Source organism: Calliopsis andreniformis, chromosome 8 (assembly GCF_051401765.1).
Source record: "Calliopsis andreniformis isolate RMS-2024a chromosome 8, iyCalAndr_principal, whole genome shotgun sequence".
In the NCBI taxonomy this organism is placed as follows: domain Eukaryota; kingdom Metazoa; phylum Arthropoda; class Insecta; order Hymenoptera; family Andrenidae; genus Calliopsis; species Calliopsis andreniformis.
The window spans coordinates 2,302,072-2,320,759 of record NC_135069.1 but is presented as its reverse complement, the minus strand read 5'-3'; the positions used below and the strand labels follow the sequence as shown (position 1 = coordinate 2,320,759).

Below are 18,688 nucleotides of genomic sequence, written 5' to 3'. Positions count from 1 at the left end.
ATTTTGTCTGTGATAATACAGAAGTCCCATAGAGAATTAAATTAATTTGATAAGCTTACTCTTAAATTAAGTTAAGATCTTAGCTTCTTCCGACAAATACTTAGAGAAGGAACTTTTCCTAATACTTGTTCATGCAACAATTAAAAGTTAATTGTTCTGTAAGCATCTATCAGGAGGATACATATAAACATATTTTGTATAAAAGGAGGGTGAATGGGCGAGGCTCGGGCGCGTCTCCATTCACAGAACCTCCCCGTGGTGAGACCTGAGCAATTGATATTTTTTGGTATATAAATAATAATCGTGTTATTTGTAATGCAATTATTGATTATATATCAATTATATCGAGCCAATCGGCTGTGATTCGCGCTTTTTTCGCTCGGTAAAGGAGCGTAGTGTTTGCTACATCTGTCGCTAAAGTAGATACCGCTATAAGGAGGTTGTTACCATGGATACATGGTTACCATGTTACCACGTTACCATAGACCCTTGGTTACCATGTTACCATGGTGGATCCATGGGTATTACGGTCCTTTCCTGCTTTATCAACAGATCTACTGTGTCAGAATTTATTAATAGATCTATAGTAATTATTAGTAGTTAACAGATGCATAGGTAAAGGATGCAAACGGGGTAGTGGTAATGTTTGAGAAGTAATAGACAGTAGTATGTTATATTTTAATCTCATTTACAGCATTTTCATCTAACTGTAACACCTAATTCCTCAGTAGCAGTCTTTCCTATGTACCTATGAACATTATTCACCTCCCTTTTTGATAGTGTACGTTCCATATGCCTATATATTATAGTATAACAATGAGAGACCCTTTTAGTCTCTGGGTGGGTGAATTGATCCTTCAGTAGAATTTGTTCTACTATATCACGACCGATATTCCGTACGATTTCATAGAAATCTTTTTCCGAATATTGACCATCTTCAGGTAACCAAAAACTTATGTCATTTTTACATTGAGGGTAAACACTAATAGGCTGTAAAAAATATTACTATTCAGATTTTGTTTTCATATGGCAATGGTTTCATGATTCATAATTTTTAAGAATTCCTCTACCTTGTATTCTATTTCTGTGTTAGAATCTTCAACTTTGAATTGGTTTAAGAAACCAGTATCCTTACTCCAGAATAATCTGACATCAGGAATCTTATACAGAGCCATAGCTAATCTCTCTAAACCTAGACCAAAAGCCCATCCAATACGTTCTCCTGCACCTGAATTTTGTAAAATCTCATGTCTCATAATACCACATCCTAATATTTCAAGCCACTGATTCTGATAGTAGATTTCTAATTCCCATGAAGGATGGGTAAAAGGAAAATATTGTTCAACCCATCTGCACTGAATTTCTAAAATAGAATCATTGCATTGAGTCATTTCATTACAATTTAAAGTAGGATATTTATTATTTTTACCTGGTCCAAAAAGTGCATGTGCTAGGCCTGTTAAAGTATTCTTCAATTCATGTTCCATCAATTTCACAGACTCCAAAGTATAACAACCTTGCTTCTCATCTGTTTCTAGACCTCTGTGCTCAAATAATCTCAACCCATCAGAACTACTAACATTTTGAAACAGCTCGTCTGCAGTACATAATCTAACAGCATCTGCTTGATGAAAAACAGGATAGTGTGTACTGTCTATTTCATCTTTACGGTAAACATCTCCAATTACAAGAAAATTATTCAGCCCCATAGAAATTAATTCAGACTGGTGTGCAGTTGTATGTGCACGCAGTAAAATGTCTTTGTTTATATAATAACAATCTGTTTTTTGTCTGCTTGGATGATTTTCTGGCACAAGAAGGGAGTCAAAATTTTGAGCTACGGTGACTACAGGAGATATGTTATCGTATACACTGAACAGGGGATTTCCAATACGACTATGAAATTGTTTATAAATATAATTAACAATACGCTCGCGTATATGATACAGAGGGTGATATTTAGTGAGATGCAAGTTCACTCCTATTTTGGAAATAATATTCGGAGTAATGTTTGTCCATTCATCTCCTGGATACACATGCCCAAATAGTTTTATTGCCTTCTTTGTTTTCGTAGCTGTGGACAAGTGCCTGAGCACTGACATTTTTGCACCATTTCGGAAAAGTTTTCCCGTCAGCGTGTACCTAGAAAAGTAATTTCTGACTATCATCTTTATCGACAGTTATCATTAACGTGAAATATATCGTAAATAATCTAACCATCGTAATACCATCGTAGTATAAATTAAAAATTCTATTTATTATTTACAAAGCTAGTTCTTTTTACTATACACTGTATTATTGCAAGGCTGCACAGGTTATGCAAAGCATGCATGAGTGTAACGTAACACATATATCAAACTTCAAGGGAGATTCACAATACTGAGGTTTGAGTAGCGAAGCTTGAGTTTTACTTTTCGTAGAAATTTGTATGAGTTTCGAGTAAAATATCAGTATTTCGCAGCTAAGAGAAGTTTCAGAAGGCATAAAAAATGGAAATGTAAAGGAGTGAAAATGATTAACAATGTTGAATGCCAGCATACGATAGCAGATCTAGACTCACGTTTTGTCTATGATAATTTGGTGGGATACAAACATTACAAACAATGGCTACTAGCCGGAACGCAATTTTGTGTCTTTACCGGAATCTAATCCGAGAAAGTAACAGATGGAATACTTATAATTATCGGTAAGCGTCAGCTGTTCGACAGTGCAAAACTTGTAACTTAAAATATCATTTATTCATTGTAATTTTCTTCTGGTCATGACATTGCATCAGAAGTAACCGAACCTCTATTCATCGAAAACTATTAGTTGAAACTATTATTACGTGGATGATTAATCGGTTGTTAATGTGTTTTCTGTTTATTGTAGGATGTATGCTTTGCGTAAAATTCGAAGTGAATTTCGAGAAAATCAAACACTTCGGGATAAGGAAAAAATCGCAAAGTGTTACAAAAAGGGACTGGAGACTCTTGATATGCTTCAAAGACAAGTAGTTATTGGAAATATGTACTGTACCCGACCATTAATTATTGAAACTGTTAGGAATAAAGATACTTAAAATTAAAAGGGTATGAAATTAATACTCAATGACTTATAAGATAACTACTGGCTATAATTAAAGGTTCTTGTGATTACTGAAAATGTTGTACAAATGTATATTAGGAATATACTAATATATCTTTCACAATAAATAGTCTACAAATACCATGTTGATATAATCTGAAAGTTATTTCTATTTGCCAGGGTCTTGCTACATTATTTCTACGTAGGAGTAATTTTTTTTTAATTACTTTTCTTGTTCCAAAAAATTGGAATTCAATTTTAATATAAACTTTTTTAAATACACTAATAAAATTTCATAAATTGAATATTATGTTCGAGTAGTTTCATATGAACAAATAATTTCAATACCAACATTCAGAAAGAAAGTTGAAGTTCTGAATATGGTAGCACTGGTTAATCAGCTGATACCATTACTGACAATGACAGATGGAGCAGCATATTAAATAGAGCAAATATACAGTCTAGTTATAATTAAAATACGATGAGTTGCAAATTGTGAGTTGTCTGACAAGTAAATTAAAAATTCCATGAAAATGACTACCAGAAATTTGACGGAACCTTTCGTTTTAATGCGGAACAATGCATTACAAAGTAAACACATATACGCCGAGCAGGTACGATACACATAACCTCGAGCTATAGAATAATCTGCAAATAAAATAATGGAAAATATTTTTGTAGAATTTATCTGATCGTATGGCGTTAGTAGCTCCGGAATCTGGCAGCTCTGATAATGTAGAATTGAGAAATATCAATTTGGAGAGTAATGCACCTCCTATTTGGACAGATGCCTTGGAAGAGACACAATACATTTTAAGTAGATTACGTGAGAAGATAGACACTTTAGTAGAATTACATGCTAAACAATTAACTAGACCAACACTAGATGATACTTCACAGGTTGGTCAAGTTGAATGCAATATTTGTTATGCGTTGAAAGTTAATGATTTGCTAAATATGTAGTGCCAAGGATTCATGCAAATTGTTCTGATTTATTTTGATTACTTAATTGTTAGAGAGCATATCGTTAAAAACATGTCTACAGGAAGAGAGACAAATGGAACAACTAACGCGAGAAATAGGACGCGCGTTTTCTAGCGGTTATCGACAAGTGCAGACTATAAAAACTGCGGCAAGGCATGCTACTAAACCTATAGAACGCCAATTAGCTACAAGTGCGGTAATGGCACTCTCGACTGCTTTACAAGAACTGGGTCTTCGCTATAGATCGGCTCAGAATCATTACTTAACACGTACGATTTTCTCTGTATTTATTGATTCGATAGTAGAGTCGACGTTGATATCATTTTTTATGGTTTCAGAGGTCAAATCGAGGGAGGAACGGAGCAATCAATTTTTTACCGAAGATCAATCGATATTTTTAAATAACGCCATGACCGATTCGTGGCTAGAGGAAACGAATGAAATGAACGCAACTTCTTGGCCAGACAACGAACAAAGACAAGATTCTGTACTTTTACAGTTGGAAGATACGGAGGATAGAGTAAAACTAGCGGTGGAAAGGGAAGAAAAAATTGGTAATATAGTCCAAAGCATAGCTGATCTCAGATACATATTCAAAGTAAGGGGATTTGATGTTTTTAGCATAGTGGAAATATTTTACCATAGTTGTAACTTAAATAAGAATTTTCTCTGAACAGGATTTAGCTAATATGGTTCAGGATCAAGGCACTGTTTTGGACAGAATTGACTATAATATTGAACAAACTCAGGTACAAGTGCAAGAAGGCTATAAGCAATTAAAAAAGGCAGACTCTTATCAGAGAGCCAATAGAAAATTGTATTGTATAGTGGTTCTTGCTGGGGCTATCATCCTAGTTAGTTTTCTTTTCGTTGTATTTAAAACATAACTTATATAATTGCATATATTTAATAATAGACACATACAAACTTGCCACATAAATAGGGCGAACACACCTTAATATACAAATAGGTGTTATTACGTTTCTTGAAAGAAGATATTGGAGAGGGATATTTTACTCGAGAAACAATATTTTTTGCCAAAACTCGTGAAACGTGAGATAAGCAGGAGAATAGTACACCATTGATTCAACCTCATTAAAGATAGTTGTTTTCGTGAATTTCATGTCGTATTCACGTATCCATAGTCTTTTGATACCCACAGATACTCATTTTTAAATAAAAAATAAGAAAAACTATTTACATAATATGCAGTTCATGTAACTGCATTAGGATTGGTGTAGAAGTACAAGTTATCAAATATAATTTTCATAAAAAAACTTGTCGCGAAAAAGGGTGTTTTTACAAAGTACAAAATTGAAACCTGTGTTAATGCATTTAGTCTTCTGATAGTGTAAATTGTTCTCCTGTTGCTGGTTGAGATCATTCCAAATAATGAAATGCTATATGAATTAAAACGATATAACTTATACTGCAAATATATTTGTATATTTTTTGCCGATCTCCTGTGTGTTTTTCAAAGAAAAACTTGAATGTTTCTGAGTGGAGACAAGATTAAAAAACCTGATGAATATTGAGAATACCTTTGGATAGTCTAATTACCTTTTAATTGTTCTGAGTTGGAGAACATTCATAGTCGGCCTCGATACTTCTATGTAATGTTTATCAGACTCTTTCTTTAATAAAATAATGACATTTAAACAAACATACGATGTGTAAATGTCATAATTTCATCCAATGTAACAAACGACAAGACTGATAACATTTTGTAAAGCACAAGGTAACTTCTTCACGCACACTGCACATTCCTTATCACAGACTGAGCGGTACATCATTATTTATACAATATACAACATTATCTACATAATTGATCTATCTATAATCGTCTAACACACGCGTTATGTAAACTCCTAGAAACTTTGTACATTACTTGACTCTTTAAAAAAATACTATAATACATAGTACGACTTATTTCTTCGTTTCCGGGCATATGTGTACACATATACTATATCTGTATATATCTGTACAGTTTATTAAGTACAAATACGTACACAACGCACACATGTACGTATCATAAAACTTCCTAAAAAAAATCGATGAAAATTTTAAAGCACTGTACATTTAGTCTTCGAAGAATTTGAAAACATTTCTCTAAAAAATGATTCGCCTCCCAATGCTACAGTAATCCAAGATATAATAGCTCGTACTGCAACAATATTCTAACACGTGGAATGCACTAAATGCTGACAAACATCGTACGACCTGTATTGTCTCGTACTAGCCGTGCAAATGAGCTGGTCAATTGAAAATGTAGAAAAAGTAATTCGTGAAGTACGACGTACTATACCTTCGGTGCACCGTACATTCACAGTGCACGCAGATTCACTTTTATTGCAAGGAGGAACCTCCTCTCAGATGTCAGAAGTGCTCAAGATGTGAACCAAAATTCCGAACGCTCCTCCGAGTATATACCGCACAAAATTATCGCCAACCAAGGGCCCTAGGGCGTAAAGTCCCTTTCTCGGTGCTTTAATCACCTCGTACGTAAAATCGTCGACCTCGATCGGATTCGATTTACCATCTATGGGTTTCTCAGAGAATTTCCCCAGATCGACACCACTGTTTTCCAAATAGGACAGGTCAGGTGTATACCCTGCGATTAAATATTTCATTAGCATAGCCACTCTCCCCTATAATTCCACCAATTCGTCACAATACATACCGATAAGTATAGCGACCACGGACACATGGAACGAGTGCAGTCGTCCATCAGACGACGACAGAGTGACGACTCGCTCGTCAGAAATATTAATGTGACCATTCGACTCGCTGCCTAGTTGCACCAGCGTGTACCCTGGCAGTGCCCTGTACAGAGGATAATTGGTGCCCCTGTCTGCCATCATCTCGTACACCTTGTGGTACTCGGGGTACATGGAACTGGGGAGCTCCTGTAGTTTATCGTACTTAATATGCCGCTTTTTCTCGCCTCCCGATTTGCTCCATTCGCTGGAGGAGTCCCTGAACACGTGCAACACGGAAATTCCTCGAAGACGCGCTGCCATTATCGCGTCAGCTGCGCTTAGGCCAGCACCTATTACCAGCACGGGATCCACTCGTTTTTCTAGTTTTTGCTGCTCGGCTAGGCGATCTAATCTCGATTCCAGATCGTTCAGATCGTGCGTTACCCACTCTGAATGTGAATCTTCTCCAGGTACTCCGAGTTTGTTCGACAAGTCGGTGGTACCTGTGGCGAGAACAGCTCGTTTGCATTTGTAGCGGAATAACTTTCCTGTGTCCTTTTCGTAGCCCTCCACTATCCATCCATAACGAGAGTCTTCGTTAGAGGAGCTTGACACGGGTCTCACAGAAGTAACTACAGTCCCACTGAAAAATATTCATGTCGACGTTACTCGAGAGGAAAAGGGAACTAGTTTTGTTGATCTAGTCGAGGCACGAACCATCGAAAGTATTGCTCCAATCCTTTCCTGCGGACGTAGTCTCTGTAATAGGCAGCCACAGTGCCCACAGAGATTCTGCCAATCGCTTTACAGGCACTCAGTGGTTTCTCCTGAAACGTGTAGTCTCGTAGCTCGTCGCCTTCTAGTGAATCTGTGTTTTGGAGCTTCTCAGATTCGACCAGCATCTCCCACTGCCTGATATCCAAGTCTGGTAGCGACATCCATCGGTTCAGGCTGATGGTCAATACGTTGGGGTCCATCGACTAGATACAGATTTCAATGTAATTAAGGCTAATTTGATAATTACCTTCTATATTTACCTGCCAAGCTCCTCCTGGCTGCCCCTTCCCAAGCACCACATGATCAATGATCTTGTGCTCTGTGTGTTGCTCTGCAGATTCCCAGGTGAGAAGGGAGGGCACATCCATGCCTGCGTCTACGCAGGGATGTTGCAGCTGGTCCATTAAAAGGGCCAGTGGTCGACCACCTTGTCTGCCTTCGAGCCCCGAAGAGAGACACTCGAGCTTGCAACGCGTGTTGCCTGCTAGTCCTCTTCCTGGACTCTTCTCGCAGCGCTCCGACTTGCTCTGCCATTGATTGCTTGTCCCATTGGTGCTCTTCTCCTCGTACTTGCACTCCTCGTGGTTGCAGCTTTCGTTTTCGGCCCTCGTGCTGAAGTGCAGCCTCGCCGTGAGCATTTCATCCCCAGGATGAGGCTCGCCAGTGCAGTAGGGCCAATTCCCAGCGAGCATGTAAGACAGACATATTCCACTGGGGCCATTTCCTAAATTAATTAAGTTTCAGACTGAGTTTGATGTGTGCTGAATAAAGGGAGGGGACACAGAGAGAGGAGGTTGGAGGTCAGAGACAAATATGCAAAAATTGGTAGGGGAAAGGGATGGGCAATTATCGTCGAATTTCTTTCTATTAACTCATCGTGCCGTCTAGACACTGGCGAACCATACCTACGATGACTACATCCTTGTAGACGACGTCGTTATCGTCGTCGTCGCAGCAATTTTGCATCGTTTCTTCGAAACGCGTTCTTGGACGTCTGATCGATTCTGTTCCAAGAACTGTAACAGAAACAGAATTTCGAGTTACGTCAAACTGTGAGCTCTCTGGGACATTATCGATCGTTCTTCTTTTAAACATCGTAGAAAACAACACGGTAGATGTGCCTGTTTCGTTTTTTATTCGCGTCGTAAAACGTGGCGTACGAGGAAAAAAGATAATAGTCAGAATGCATCGCGATGGGAAGACGATTTATGCAACACGCTTTGCACAGATAAACCACATAATGCATAAGATAAACCGATCGATCTGTTTGTAAAATATATAGTTGTCGACGGTGACGAGAGGTTCGATCGAAGGTGAACGTATCGCGAGATGGCTTCGTCACCGTGCCAATGTTGTGCAAGTTAAATAACGATTCGCGATAATTCGAAAGCGAGTATCGCGCGAGAACTGCAAGCCTCTTCTCTCCCGCGCAATCTCAGCACGAAGTTGCGAAGAAAACTGCGACATCTGGATGATTCAATAGATTGCGTATACAGAGTCGTCGCGATACCATCAACAATTGCTCGTCATTTAAACTTTGTAATCTAATCTGTGTCTAATCGATAGCGTTTCTTGCGCGATCATGTTACCTGACGAGTCTCTTGTGCAATTTGATTTTCATAGGATAACTTGAATGATATCGTTATCGTCACGACTCTGAATTCGAGAGCATCGAATCAGCATTAGACCTTATCTCGAGGAATCGCTAAGCCCTCGCGAACAATGCAGTCTTGCGTACTTTATCGGTGGATTACTTTTTTATTTGTTATTTATTTACGAACAAAATATAATAAAGGTGAGCGACAGAAATACATACAAAAAAATCGAGATGAATATAAGACTATTATGCATTAATTAGGTAGGTACCTAAAAAATATTGATGCTACTAGTAAAGTAAAATCTAGAGTGGTGGCAAGGTCGTGTCGATCTTCTGGCCTCGATATCGATATGTCGACGGCCTCAGAAGACGATTAGATTTCCTACTTCGCATTAGCAATGACCGACAATATGAAAATTGCGCAAATTCCTTTCCGGCAATATTTCCTCCTCGTTCTCCAGTCACTCTACTCGATTCTCATAATAGCCTTCGGGTTTTCCTCGAGCAGAACCAGGTCGAACAGCATGCAAAACGATTCGATACGTGAAATCATCTAGTCATTCTACCGCTCAATTACATGAAATTACGTAGGCATTTTTTTTCAGTCGTAGACAAGTAGCGTATATCTCCTCGACTCGAGTTTCACAGGCACGAGCTCAGATAACACAATCTATTATAATTTGTGAGGTCATAAGTCATCCTTTGACTAATTAATTATGTCATCGTTTAGAACACAAATTCCTCCCAGTCCTCTAATTACTGTTAATAGGAATCAAGCAACCAGCGAAGCGATACGATTGTTTAAACGATCGATTCATCTCGGTGATTTGACGCGGTTACGTTGGATACTCTGCGGTTTGGTACATCAATCCCACAATAGGATTCGATTACACTCGCGATTAGACGTCATCCTAGTCGAAGTAGAGACGCAATAGCGCGGCAATATTTGAAGGAAGTGCGCGGTACGATTATGATCAAGGACAGTGGAAAAACGATGGTAGGGCAAGCATTCGCGGAACGAGAGTATAACTGGCGATGTTAGCTCGAATAGATTCCTGATTCGTTTATTTCTCCGCGGGAAGCATCGAATTCTTAAGATTTCAGCCTGGCCCAGCCCCAGTCGCGCGCACGAAGATTCGTTACGCGTTCGGTGAATGCAACAAGTTGCCCCACGGAGACGAAGGGTCGAGGAACTCGGCCGACTGAGCCACTCGATAGCATTTTTGCAAACGAAAGAGCCGCGCATAATTCACGAACCACAGCCGCGCGTCGACCAGACCGTGACCGAGCTAAATCGTATCCTTGCCTCGCGACAGAGTTCCTTGAAGGAAAACCCACGCATCCAACCACTTTGCGGCTTCAGTGGCTCCTCGAGGAACGAGTATTTTTCATTGCTGAAAAGTTCGCTTTGTTCGTCGAACTCTTATGAATATTTACCGCTGAAGCTACATTGATTATCTAGACAAGCACACGTGAATCTAGTCATTTGAATTCGCGTATGTGATTGCATGCAGGAAATAGGCAGGTGAAATCAATTCTGGAAAATTACATGCATTTGTGAAAAGGAAGTTTGTAATATTTAAGGGGTCGGACATCAAAGATCCTCTAGAGTCTTTCATAATTCCAATCGATCTCTCGGCGAAGTTATCGTGTCAGCGCAACCTTGTTCCCGTGGATTATCGTTCTCGCTACGACGTTAACCCTTAGACTGTAGATGTTTTTTCGGTTAACTCGCTATGTAATCAGGGGTCACTTGTATCTGACACGTTTTTGAGTGGGCAGAAGTCTTTAAAAAAGTCTGAAAAAATTCGTGTGGCATTTTCAAACATTCTGAATTGAGATTCGAAGACAACATTCTTCGATAATCATTTATTTCAGATATGCGCCCTTTTCAAAAATGACTCCCATTTACAGAGCAAGGGTTAACCATTTCAGTTCATTCCCCAACCAATACCCTCGAAGTCTGTCCTTCAAACAGTCGAAGTAATTCGATTTCCACGCGCACGAGGAACAGTCTAGCCAGGGCGGGAACACGCGGTTACGCGACCACAATTTCGCAAACGGAACTGTGTACATACATATTAATCGCCGTTTATCAAGTCGTATGTTTTACCTTCCTCATTCTCACCTCTTCCCTCCAATTCTACGATTATTGCCCAAGCTTCAGTAATTACTCCATTGTTTCTCGTATTGAAATAATAATGTCAGAGCAAATTCTATGGTCACATGGTGACCCCTCTGAATCGCGAATGCAATAATTGAGCAAGTTTTGAAAATAGCGTGAGCAGAACGGAAATGTGTACACGAATGAGTTTGCAGAATTCGTATCGCGCTGCGCTTGCAAGACTGCAATCATTTACCTCGTGGTTAGACGTCGATCAAGCGGCAGACGAAGCGTGAAGCAGAACCGAGTCCCCGATATTGGACGTAGTCCGAAAGCTTCTCGAAAGCACTGGCCGAGAGAGATCGAGGGAATACGAAAATGAAACGAGACACGAGGCAGCGGAAGGGACAGTGTTCGCGGGAGAGCAGTCGGCGTCGCACTGAAGCGGCGGCGAAAGGCGTGCTTTTCCATGGCAGACCAACGATCGCTCGGTTCCATTCGTTTCTTCCTAGCGGGGAAGGTCACGAGACGCCGCACAATGTGCTTATACACTTGTCCTGTAATCCTTTGCGTTTAAGTGATTACGCGCACACCTTGGCGGCGATCGATGATAAACGATCGAAGTCGCGAGAAACGCTTGTACCTATCATTTGAGTCATACTTTAGTCGCATTCTTCTTTGAACGTTGCCCCCTTGTTGAAATCTAAAAAAGGCTAGCTTGCGCTGAACGTTGCGCAAAAGTTCGTGGAAACGATGGTGTCTTCGTGGATTCTTTGAGTCTCAGTTACATGCTTTTTTTCTATGGCGATTTATACTTTGTACTCTTTTACATACTGGAATGCATAAATTCTTTATCACAGGGGGTACTGTAGTCACTGTTATAGTCTTATCGATGTCACGATCGATCCACCATCGTACACAATTGATGACTAGCTTTTAGGCTTGGGAATCGAGACGAAAAACCGGCTGGAGGTCGAAGGACGTTACTTTTTCTTCTGTTTATGTAATCTGCTATCTGCTAAAAAACTGGTTATGCCTTTCACCCATTGGGTCCCCTGAATATGTCGTAAAACAGTTTTGATAATCTTAATTTCTCAATTATTAACGGGAACCTGAGGAGAAACTAGTTGAGAAATCAGACGAGTTTATCTCAGGTACAAATGTTGATACGGCTTAGAGAGCATTGATAATCGATCAGAGAGAGATTTTGTTTTATGTTTTTTCGTTTCCTATTTGTCTATTCGTTCTAAGTACGTACTAGTACTTAACGTCCATTTTAGAGAGTAATTTTCCATCGATCGACGACAGTCTCTTTGCTCTCGTCGATAAAAAAGCAAGCTTCTATGATATTCATATCAACGCCTCGAGCAACCAGCTGTCCTCGATATCTACTGTTAAGATATCTCGAATAGTACGTCCCTTATAGCTTCTATATGTACAGAAAAAACTCGCTATAAGTAGGTACATAAAAAGAGGGCAGAAAGGCGTGCAGAAAGGCGTGCAGAAAGAGGGTAGATTCCTCGACTCAGCGAGAAATTTTTAACATATTTCCGTGTCTGGAATTCGCGCAATCCTCCCACGCTATCGTGACTGGACAATTTCTTAGTTCCTCAATAGAAGAATTACGTAATTCGGGTCAAACATGATTTTGGAAATATCATGACACGCGTTAAAAATAGAAGATGCTCGTCGCGCACACGCACACTCGTCCATGTGTGCGGATAATGTGCTAGAGCATGCAATTATACCAGGTCGTTATTTATGTAAGAGATGAATTAATCTCTCTCACGACCACATGGATGAGTTACGTGTACGAAAGAAACGCGTGTTCATGCGACACCGGAATAAAGTCGATCGAAATAGCACTGAAATTTAGAACATAAAGTCGCAAGGGCGAGCTGAGGCTTCGATTATTAGATTTGAAACGGTGCTTACTGAAATGCTTAAAAAGGGAGACATTATCGAATTGAATTACCTGTTCCTCCTTCGTGCGAGCACAGCATCCCGTCTAATCCGGGTTGCAAACCTTAATACGGTACATGACGTAGTAATTTTGCTGGACGACGTTTCGAGCACAGCCACGATCATCGGCTACCTTCTGTCGACTGCTAACACTTTTCAGTATCATTTTCGAGCTGTTCTCGTCTCTACTCGCGAAACGCCCCGCTCGAAATTGTTTCGTATTTCTCGGGTCAACGTCGTCTCTTACCTCCTATTCGACATGTACTTTCCGCCGAGACACGATACTCCCTATAGGCTCGCCTATCCTCCTCCCAACGAAACCACGACTAACGATTTTGCGTTTACATCCAAAACAGATGTTCCGAGCTCCCTGCACCGACACACCTCGCAGACGCATCGATTTTCTTTTGTACGAGGTTAGCTTTTCCCGAGCTCATATAGCATACCGGGTCATTACGTTCCGCGACGCAGCTAGCGGCATCTTTTCGTCAAAACGCGCGCGCTTTGGAGGTGGAGCCTGCAACGACCACTGCAGACAGTTTCTGCAAACTCTGAGTGCCGATAGAAAGGCGCTGATGTTGAAATGGTAACTGAGGGAGCCAGATTGTTTAAGGAAAATATATTTTATTGGTACAGTTTTGATAGAAAATTGCTATCTGAATAACAAAATATGGTACAGAGAACGAAAAGGTACAGGGTTCATTTAAATTCCATCTACGTTGTTACAGCTAAGGACTTTCCACAATTGGGGATTATCTAATTCACTAGGTACATAATTGCATTCCTATGATTCGTTTAGTTGAGTAGCGGGGTCGGTTAGAGGTACATAGGAAACTGACATCAACTTTTTCTTTGTAACCGTGCTATCGGCATTCTTATCCACCTGAAGCAAGTCTTGAAGCCTCTGGAAGCCTTCTATAGTGACGACTGGACAGACCAATCGTCCTCCCGGAGCTAGCTGGTCTATCAGCTGAAACAGATACAGCTTTTAGTCAAGTCTGCTCCAATCAGAGCTTGATATCTCAATCTGGAGTCTTCTCACCTGTTGTGGCAAAGTCTCCGCCGCAGCTCCGACGTGAATCGCGTTGTAGGGCCCTTCAGCAGCGTATCCCAACCTGCCGTCTCCCACTAGGCGCATTTACAATGACCTGTAGTTAGTCTTCGGTCTATCTTTTATGCAACGCACAGCAAAGTCACGCAGTTGGTGGACACAGTCCTGTTTGACTCTTCGTGGCAAGGAACGCAACCTACTCCGCGCGGGAGTATCGAATACGTGAAGTTTCTTAACGTTGCAAGAAAGAGATTTAGTAATTTTCAAACAGTGTCTTTTCATTCCTCTGACACCAACTATCCGTGAATGGTAACGCGTTCGTGATCTCGTGTTGCCTTACCTACGAACTTCACTCGGCCCTCCTTCAAGAAGTGAGGGCAGTCCTGGCGCACGTTTCTGGTAGAGATTTCTATTAGCTCGGGGATGTGATCTATACCGATCACACGCCCCCGAGAGCCGACCATGAAGCCCATGCAGGCTGATAAGTAACCAGATCCTGAGCCAACATCTAGTGCCTTTGCCCCATCGAACAGCTGATCGGATAGAATGGACAATGCGTATGCATGCTACAAAATATGCATTACTCTTCATTTTTATCCTCTTGATTATATAGGTCATACTTGTTCCTGGTCTTGTGCCATTTTCAGTGAGTTATAACTTTAATCGTTAAGAGGTATTTTGTTGCATCGATTTACAGAAGTATGGTTTACTTACCATGTGAGGAGCACTGATCGTAACATTATAGCCTATCCTCCTTGGTCTGTCTAGGTATGGCTCAGGCTCATGACAATATCTTGCTCTATCAACCGCAAGCATAGCTGCCTCTGCTCTGTCTGTTGCCAGAATCCCAGCTTCTGCAGTGCAGATTGATAATGAAAGTTTATGCATGTTGCACAATCAATAATATCATTTGGATTAGAGCTTCTGATAACTTGCCTTTTAATTTATTAACCATCTCCTGATTTGTGGTTCCGCTGCAGTGCCATGCCATTTTCTTGAAGAAGGATGATAAAGCACGGAGAAAAGGATGGTATACCTATTTTTAAACAATAACAAGTAATTTGTGTGATTTGTTTGATTTTCTGTCAGCATTATGGATAAGATAAGTCTTGAAGAACATAGCCTAAATGTTGCCCAGATTTCGTATTTCGAAAAAATTCTCGAGACGAGCATCTTGAATTATGATATGTAAACAAAAGGATTGAATTTGTGGTGCAAATACAATGGAAATACTTACGAGATGTATCCAACTGGAAAAAAAGATTTATTAACGTCAGATGCCAAAAATTTTTTTATATTTTCTCGAGCATTGATTCAGATGAAAACTATAAATTATTCTAAAATGATAGATTGGAATGCAGGAAAATGATTGATATTTATTTGTCAAGGAAAGTTAACACTGCCAAAACTCGCGTGTCTATAACATGGCCGTGACAAATGAAGGATACATTAAGGATCTCGTAGGCTGCTAAGGGAATGTCCTTTAAGCGTAAACACATTTCGATAGTTCGGTCGCAGATATCGAGAAATGGTGTCAGTGTTTCTGCATAAACGACACATATCGAATCGAAGGTCGTAGTTATGAGGTTAAATACCTGTTTCGCTGTTATCTGCCTCCAAGAGATACCTTTGATACCCATGCGCTGCGTCTCTGTACGCAGTCGATGCATCTATGCACCTGTGTGCATATATTGCACTCGATGACGTTCATTGACTGAACGTCACAAATTCTACAGAATTGCAACGCGATACATAATACTGTCGTCTGAGTATCTACAATCTGATACTAGAATTTCCGACATGAAAATAAGAAATTGCTCCCAATAAAGAATCGTAGACGAATCTCTATCACTTTATCTCGATTCGGTCGTTCGAGTCACTGGAATTCTACCAATCATTCGTGTAATGCAGCTCTATGCATCGAAATAGCGCGATATTGTGGCACCGTCGCGTGACCATAAAGCCACGACACGTGCGTCACCCGCTAAAAACTACTACATACGCGGGATGCATAAATTAGCTTCAACCTCTTCCAAAAGACAACTGTCTTTCGTGGAATTGTAAATTAGGTGTACCACCGAGATTCGATAAAATGGATCGATAATAAATCATAACGTTGAGGTGGCAATGGTAGATTTTATTTGCCTGCTCAGGCGGTATTTTTAAAAGTTCGCTGTAGATAATTACGCAAATTAGTAGCACCGAGTGCTGTAGGTGGCGCAGATACGTGCACGTCAGCGCGCGTATCTCAAACAGTGTGAAATATAAAAATGTAAGAATTTAGATGGATTTGCGATGAGAAAGTTCACGATTTCGGTCAGTGGAAGAAGCAGGCACGTCAGAATGGGAAATGGAAGGAGGGAACGAAAAGAAAGACATTGACGGTGCTGATAATATCGCAGAGATGCAGTTGTTTGTTGAGTACACAAAAGGAGGCGATCTACTGCCTTACGTTTCTGCGAGAGATAAGAATGGTACACTCGATTCGTTCGAGTTCGGTAACGAGGTGGCTACCGATCGGTATAAATTCAATGATGAATCGAACCTTCTTTGCTAGTACACCATCAATTGCCAGACCAAGATCTCGAGGATCAACACCTTCGGTCAATCGCGCTTCGCCAGTACAAACAGTAACAAATCAACCATCAATCAGTCCTAAGAACCTCCTCACTCATCACAGTTTAATTTATTCTCACATCTAACTATTCTCATATCGTTTCACCCGAGAATCTCAAGCAGACATGACGGAAGGCAGAAAAGCCAACGATCCAGGAAAGTTCCGACAGCTTTTCCTCGCGCTTATCGGTAAGTCAAGCTCCTCCAAAGGAAACCTACTCGAAGCAGACAGACAAGTCGTTGACAATCATGTTACAGCGAACATCTCGACCATGTCGTACGGGACGATGGTGGGCTGGCCATCGCCTGCCATACCACAACTCCAGAGCGTGAACCCGCCAGTGGGCACGGAGCCCATCACGGACGAAACAGCGTCTTGGATGGGTGCAATCCTCTGCCTGACAGCTGCCTTCACCACCCTGGTAGTCGGTGCAATCACCGATAGACTGGGCCGCAAGACAACCGGATGCTTGGCCGCTGTGCCCCTTTGCCTTTGCTGGCTGCTGACTATCTTCGCTACAGACAGCATACACTTGCTGATTGGCCGCTGTCTGGGAGGCATGGGCGCCTCGATGGTTCTGTTCGTGGTGCCAGGGTACGTCTCTGACATCGCATGCGACAGCATACGCGGCATGCTAGGCAGTTTGCTAGTCCTCGTGCTCAATGGTGGCATCTTGCTGATTTATATCGTCGGAGCGTATCTGTCGTTTCGCGTGAGCGCGATCATAGCGCTCGCCTTGCCCCTCTTCTACCTTGCCTGCTTCCTCTTTGCACCTGAATCGCCGGTGTACCTGGTGCGACGCAATCGGCTGGAGCAAGCTGCGAAGTAAGTGATCTATGAGTCGTTGAGTTTCTTAGGATTTTTTATCTGACTTGGTTTACTTTTGCAGGGCCCTGAGATGGCTGAAGGCAGGACACGAGCCGACTGTGGAGAGGGAGCTATCGAGGCTACAGGCTGAAGCCAAAGAGCAGAATGTCTCGGGAAAATCGATAGGACCCTCGGACCTGTTTCGAGATAAGGCAACGATCAAGGGGTTGGTCATTACTCTGGGTCTGTTTAGTGGTCAACAGTTCTGCGGGATATATGCCATGGTAAAGCTTCAATCTTGCTACAGATCAGGACTCTTTTTTATTTCTCTTAATTAATCTTCTGTCTTTCCTAGATCAACTACACCGAAACGATCTTTAGAATATCAGGAAGCTCGCTCTCCCCGAACACTTCGGCGATTATCGTGGGCCTGATCCAACTCTTCGGCTCGTATCTCTCCACTTCCTTGATGGAACGACTCGGCAGAAGACCCCTGCTTCTGATATCCTGTGCAGGGATGGCTGTCTGCCACTTTATACTCGGGACCTTCTGCTACGTGCAGACACTTGGGCACGATGTCAGCGCGTTCAACTGGATCCCCGTGGTTGCCTTATCCACCTACGTGATCGTCTTTAGTTTAGGCATGGGTCCAGTCCCCTACATCATGTCCTCGGAGATTCTTAGTAGAGACGTTTCCAGCGTGATCGTGACCTTAGGATTGTTTAGTGTCTGGATCACGGCGTTCCTCGTCGTCAAAGTGTTCCCTAATGTAGTCAGTTTGATGGGAATCAATGGTTGCTTCTTTCTCTTTGGCATTCTATGCGTGGCCAATTTCGTGTTCGTGTTCATGCTTATCCCGGAGACGAAGGGCAAGTCTCGGCAGGCGATCATAGACAAACTCAATGGACGACCTCGTGTGATAGAGGATCCGCGATACGTTTCCTCGGGAGATGTTGTTGAAAAGAATCTGCCTCCACCTGAGCAGATCTGAGAACCATCTATCGTGAATGGTAGACCTGTGCTT

The 18,688-nt window shown here is 41.3% G+C and overlaps 6 protein-coding genes across 11 annotated transcripts; 3 read left to right on the top strand and 3 right to left on the bottom strand.

Annotated features, from left to right (window-relative positions):
* Positions 1-514: 514 nt before the first annotated feature.
* Phers-m (Phenylalanyl-tRNA synthetase, mitochondrial) lies at positions 515-2,717 on the bottom strand. Of its 2 annotated transcripts, none has more exons than XM_076382973.1 (4): positions 2,561-2,717; positions 1,430-2,142; positions 1,071-1,363; positions 515-990 (listed from the first exon to the last, which is right to left on the bottom strand). In XM_076382973.1, exons 1-4 carry the CDS (start codon positions 2,593-2,595, stop codon positions 700-702), a joined length of 1,332 nt encoding a protein of 443 aa, XP_076239088.1. In that variant the 5' UTR covers positions 2,596-2,717; the 3' UTR covers positions 515-699. The 2 variants fall into 2 exon arrangements, with proteins under 2 accessions (XP_076239088.1, XP_076239089.1); XM_076382974.1 differs by lacking the exon at positions 2,561-2,717 and adding an exon at positions 2,218-2,346 and having other exon boundaries at positions 516-990.
* Positions 2,444-3,210, top strand: Bcn92 (LYR motif-containing protein bcn92). The gene is made up of 2 exons (XM_076382976.1): positions 2,444-2,686; positions 2,872-3,210. Exons 1-2 carry the CDS (start codon positions 2,604-2,606, stop codon positions 3,059-3,061), a joined length of 273 nt encoding a protein of 90 aa, XP_076239091.1. The 5' UTR covers positions 2,444-2,603; the 3' UTR covers positions 3,062-3,210.
* A 143-nt stretch (positions 3,211-3,353) lies between these two features.
* Syx16 (syntaxin 16) lies at positions 3,354-4,937 on the top strand. The gene is made up of 5 exons (XM_076382975.1): positions 3,354-3,680; positions 3,748-3,966; positions 4,112-4,319; positions 4,389-4,648; positions 4,728-4,937. Exons 1-5 carry the CDS (start codon positions 3,594-3,596, stop codon positions 4,935-4,937), a joined length of 984 nt encoding a protein of 327 aa, XP_076239090.1. The 5' UTR covers positions 3,354-3,593.
* A 1,481-nt stretch (positions 4,938-6,418) lies between these two features.
* LOC143182152 (oxidative stress-induced growth inhibitor 1) lies at positions 6,419-13,582 on the bottom strand. 4 transcript variants are annotated; one of them, XM_076382970.1, is made up of 7 exons: positions 13,437-13,582; positions 13,203-13,341; positions 8,432-8,542; positions 7,787-8,250; positions 7,467-7,729; positions 6,731-7,392; positions 6,419-6,661 (listed from the first exon to the last, which is right to left on the bottom strand). In XM_076382970.1, exons 2-7 carry the CDS (start codon positions 13,228-13,230, stop codon positions 6,420-6,422), a joined length of 1,770 nt encoding a protein of 589 aa, XP_076239085.1. In that variant the 5' UTR covers positions 13,231-13,341; positions 13,437-13,582; the 3' UTR covers position 6,419. The 4 variants fall into 4 exon arrangements, with proteins under 4 accessions (XP_076239085.1, XP_076239086.1, XP_076239083.1 ...); XM_076382971.1 differs by having other exon boundaries at positions 13,203-13,332; XM_076382968.1 differs by having other exon boundaries at positions 13,203-13,582.
* Positions 13,583-13,793: 211 nt separating this feature from the next.
* Positions 13,794-16,233, bottom strand: LOC143182605 (protein-L-isoaspartate(D-aspartate) O-methyltransferase). Of its 2 annotated transcripts, none has more exons than XM_076383705.1 (6): positions 15,836-16,233; positions 15,177-15,276; positions 14,955-15,094; positions 14,581-14,806; positions 14,232-14,317; positions 13,794-14,159 (listed from the first exon to the last, which is right to left on the bottom strand). In XM_076383705.1, the coding sequence occupies exons 1-6, from the start codon at positions 15,908-15,910 to the stop codon at positions 13,974-13,976; spliced, it is 813 nt and encodes a 270-aa protein (XP_076239820.1). In that variant the 5' UTR covers positions 15,911-16,233; the 3' UTR covers positions 13,794-13,973. The 2 variants fall into 2 exon arrangements, with proteins under 2 accessions (XP_076239820.1, XP_076239821.1); XM_076383706.1 differs by lacking the exon at positions 15,836-16,233 and adding an exon at positions 15,478-15,812.
* A 748-nt stretch (positions 16,234-16,981) lies between these two features.
* LOC143182607 (facilitated trehalose transporter Tret1) lies at positions 16,982-18,655 on the top strand. Its single transcript, XM_076383709.1, has 4 exons — positions 16,982-17,045; positions 17,115-17,682; positions 17,747-17,948; positions 18,020-18,655. Exons 1-4 carry the CDS (start codon positions 16,982-16,984, stop codon positions 18,653-18,655), a joined length of 1,470 nt encoding a protein of 489 aa, XP_076239824.1.
* Positions 18,656-18,688: the final 33 nt, after the last annotated feature.

What these genes read in the sequence shown, in the direction of transcription:
- Phers-m (XM_076382973.1), bottom strand. Translation starts at nt 2,595, where the DNA reads ATGTTTGTATCCCACCAAATTATCATAGACAAAAC. An exon ending in CAAATTATCATAGACAAAAC is followed by an intron (nt 2,143 to 2,560) that starts GTGAGTCTAGAT and finishes TTACTTTTCTAG; the next exon opens with GTACACGCTGACGGGAAAAC. An exon ending in ACACAGAAATAGAATACAAG is followed by an intron (nt 991 to 1,070) that starts GTAGAGGAATTC and finishes TATTTTTTACAG; the next exon opens with CCTATTAGTGTTTACCCTCA.
- Bcn92 (XM_076382976.1), top strand. Translation starts at nt 2,604, where the DNA reads ATGGCTACTAGCCGGAACGCAATTTTGTGTCTTTACCGGAATCTAATC. An exon ending in TGGAATACTTATAATTATCG is followed by an intron (nt 2,687 to 2,871) that starts GTAAGCGTCAGC and finishes TGTTTATTGTAG; the next exon opens with GATGTATGCTTTGCGTAAAA.
- Syx16 (XM_076382975.1), top strand. Translation starts at nt 3,594, where the DNA reads ATGAAAATGACTACCAGAAATTTGACGGAACCTTTCGTTTTAATGCGG. An exon ending in CACTAGATGATACTTCACAG is followed by an intron (nt 3,967 to 4,111) that starts GTTGGTCAAGTT and finishes ACATGTCTACAG; the next exon opens with GAAGAGAGACAAATGGAACA. An exon ending in TCAGAATCATTACTTAACAC is followed by an intron (nt 4,320 to 4,388) that starts GTACGATTTTCT and finishes TTATGGTTTCAG; the next exon opens with AGGTCAAATCGAGGGAGGAA.
- LOC143182152 (XM_076382968.1), bottom strand. Translation starts at nt 13,230, where the DNA reads ATGCTGTGCTCGCACGAAGGAGGAACAG. An exon ending in CTCGCACGAAGGAGGAACAG is followed by an intron (nt 8,543 to 13,202) that starts GTAATTCAATTC and finishes TTTCTGTTACAG; the next exon opens with TTCTTGGAACAGAATCGATC. An exon ending in CGTGGTCGCTATACTTATCG is followed by an intron (nt 6,662 to 6,730) that starts GTATGTATTGTG and finishes ATTTAATCGCAG; the next exon opens with GGTATACACCTGACCTGTCC.
- LOC143182605 (XM_076383705.1), bottom strand. Translation starts at nt 15,910, where the DNA reads ATGCATCGACTGCGTACAGAGACGCAGCGCATGGGTATCAAAGGTATC. An exon ending in GGCAGATAACAGCGAAACAG is followed by an intron (nt 15,277 to 15,835) that starts GTATTTAACCTC and finishes GTTTAAAAATAG; the next exon opens with GTATACCATCCTTTTCTCCG. An exon ending in GATGGTTAATAAATTAAAAG is followed by an intron (nt 15,095 to 15,176) that starts GCAAGTTATCAG and finishes TCTGCACTGCAG; the next exon opens with AAGCTGGGATTCTGGCAACA.
- LOC143182607 (XM_076383709.1), top strand. Translation starts at nt 16,982, where the DNA reads ATGACGGAAGGCAGAAAAGCCAACGATCCAGGAAAGTTCCGACAGCTT. An exon ending in CGGCTGGAGCAAGCTGCGAA is followed by an intron (nt 17,683 to 17,746) that starts GTAAGTGATCTA and finishes TTACTTTTGCAG; the next exon opens with GGCCCTGAGATGGCTGAAGG. An exon ending in TCTGCGGGATATATGCCATG is followed by an intron (nt 17,949 to 18,019) that starts GTAAAGCTTCAA and finishes TGTCTTTCCTAG; the next exon opens with ATCAACTACACCGAAACGAT.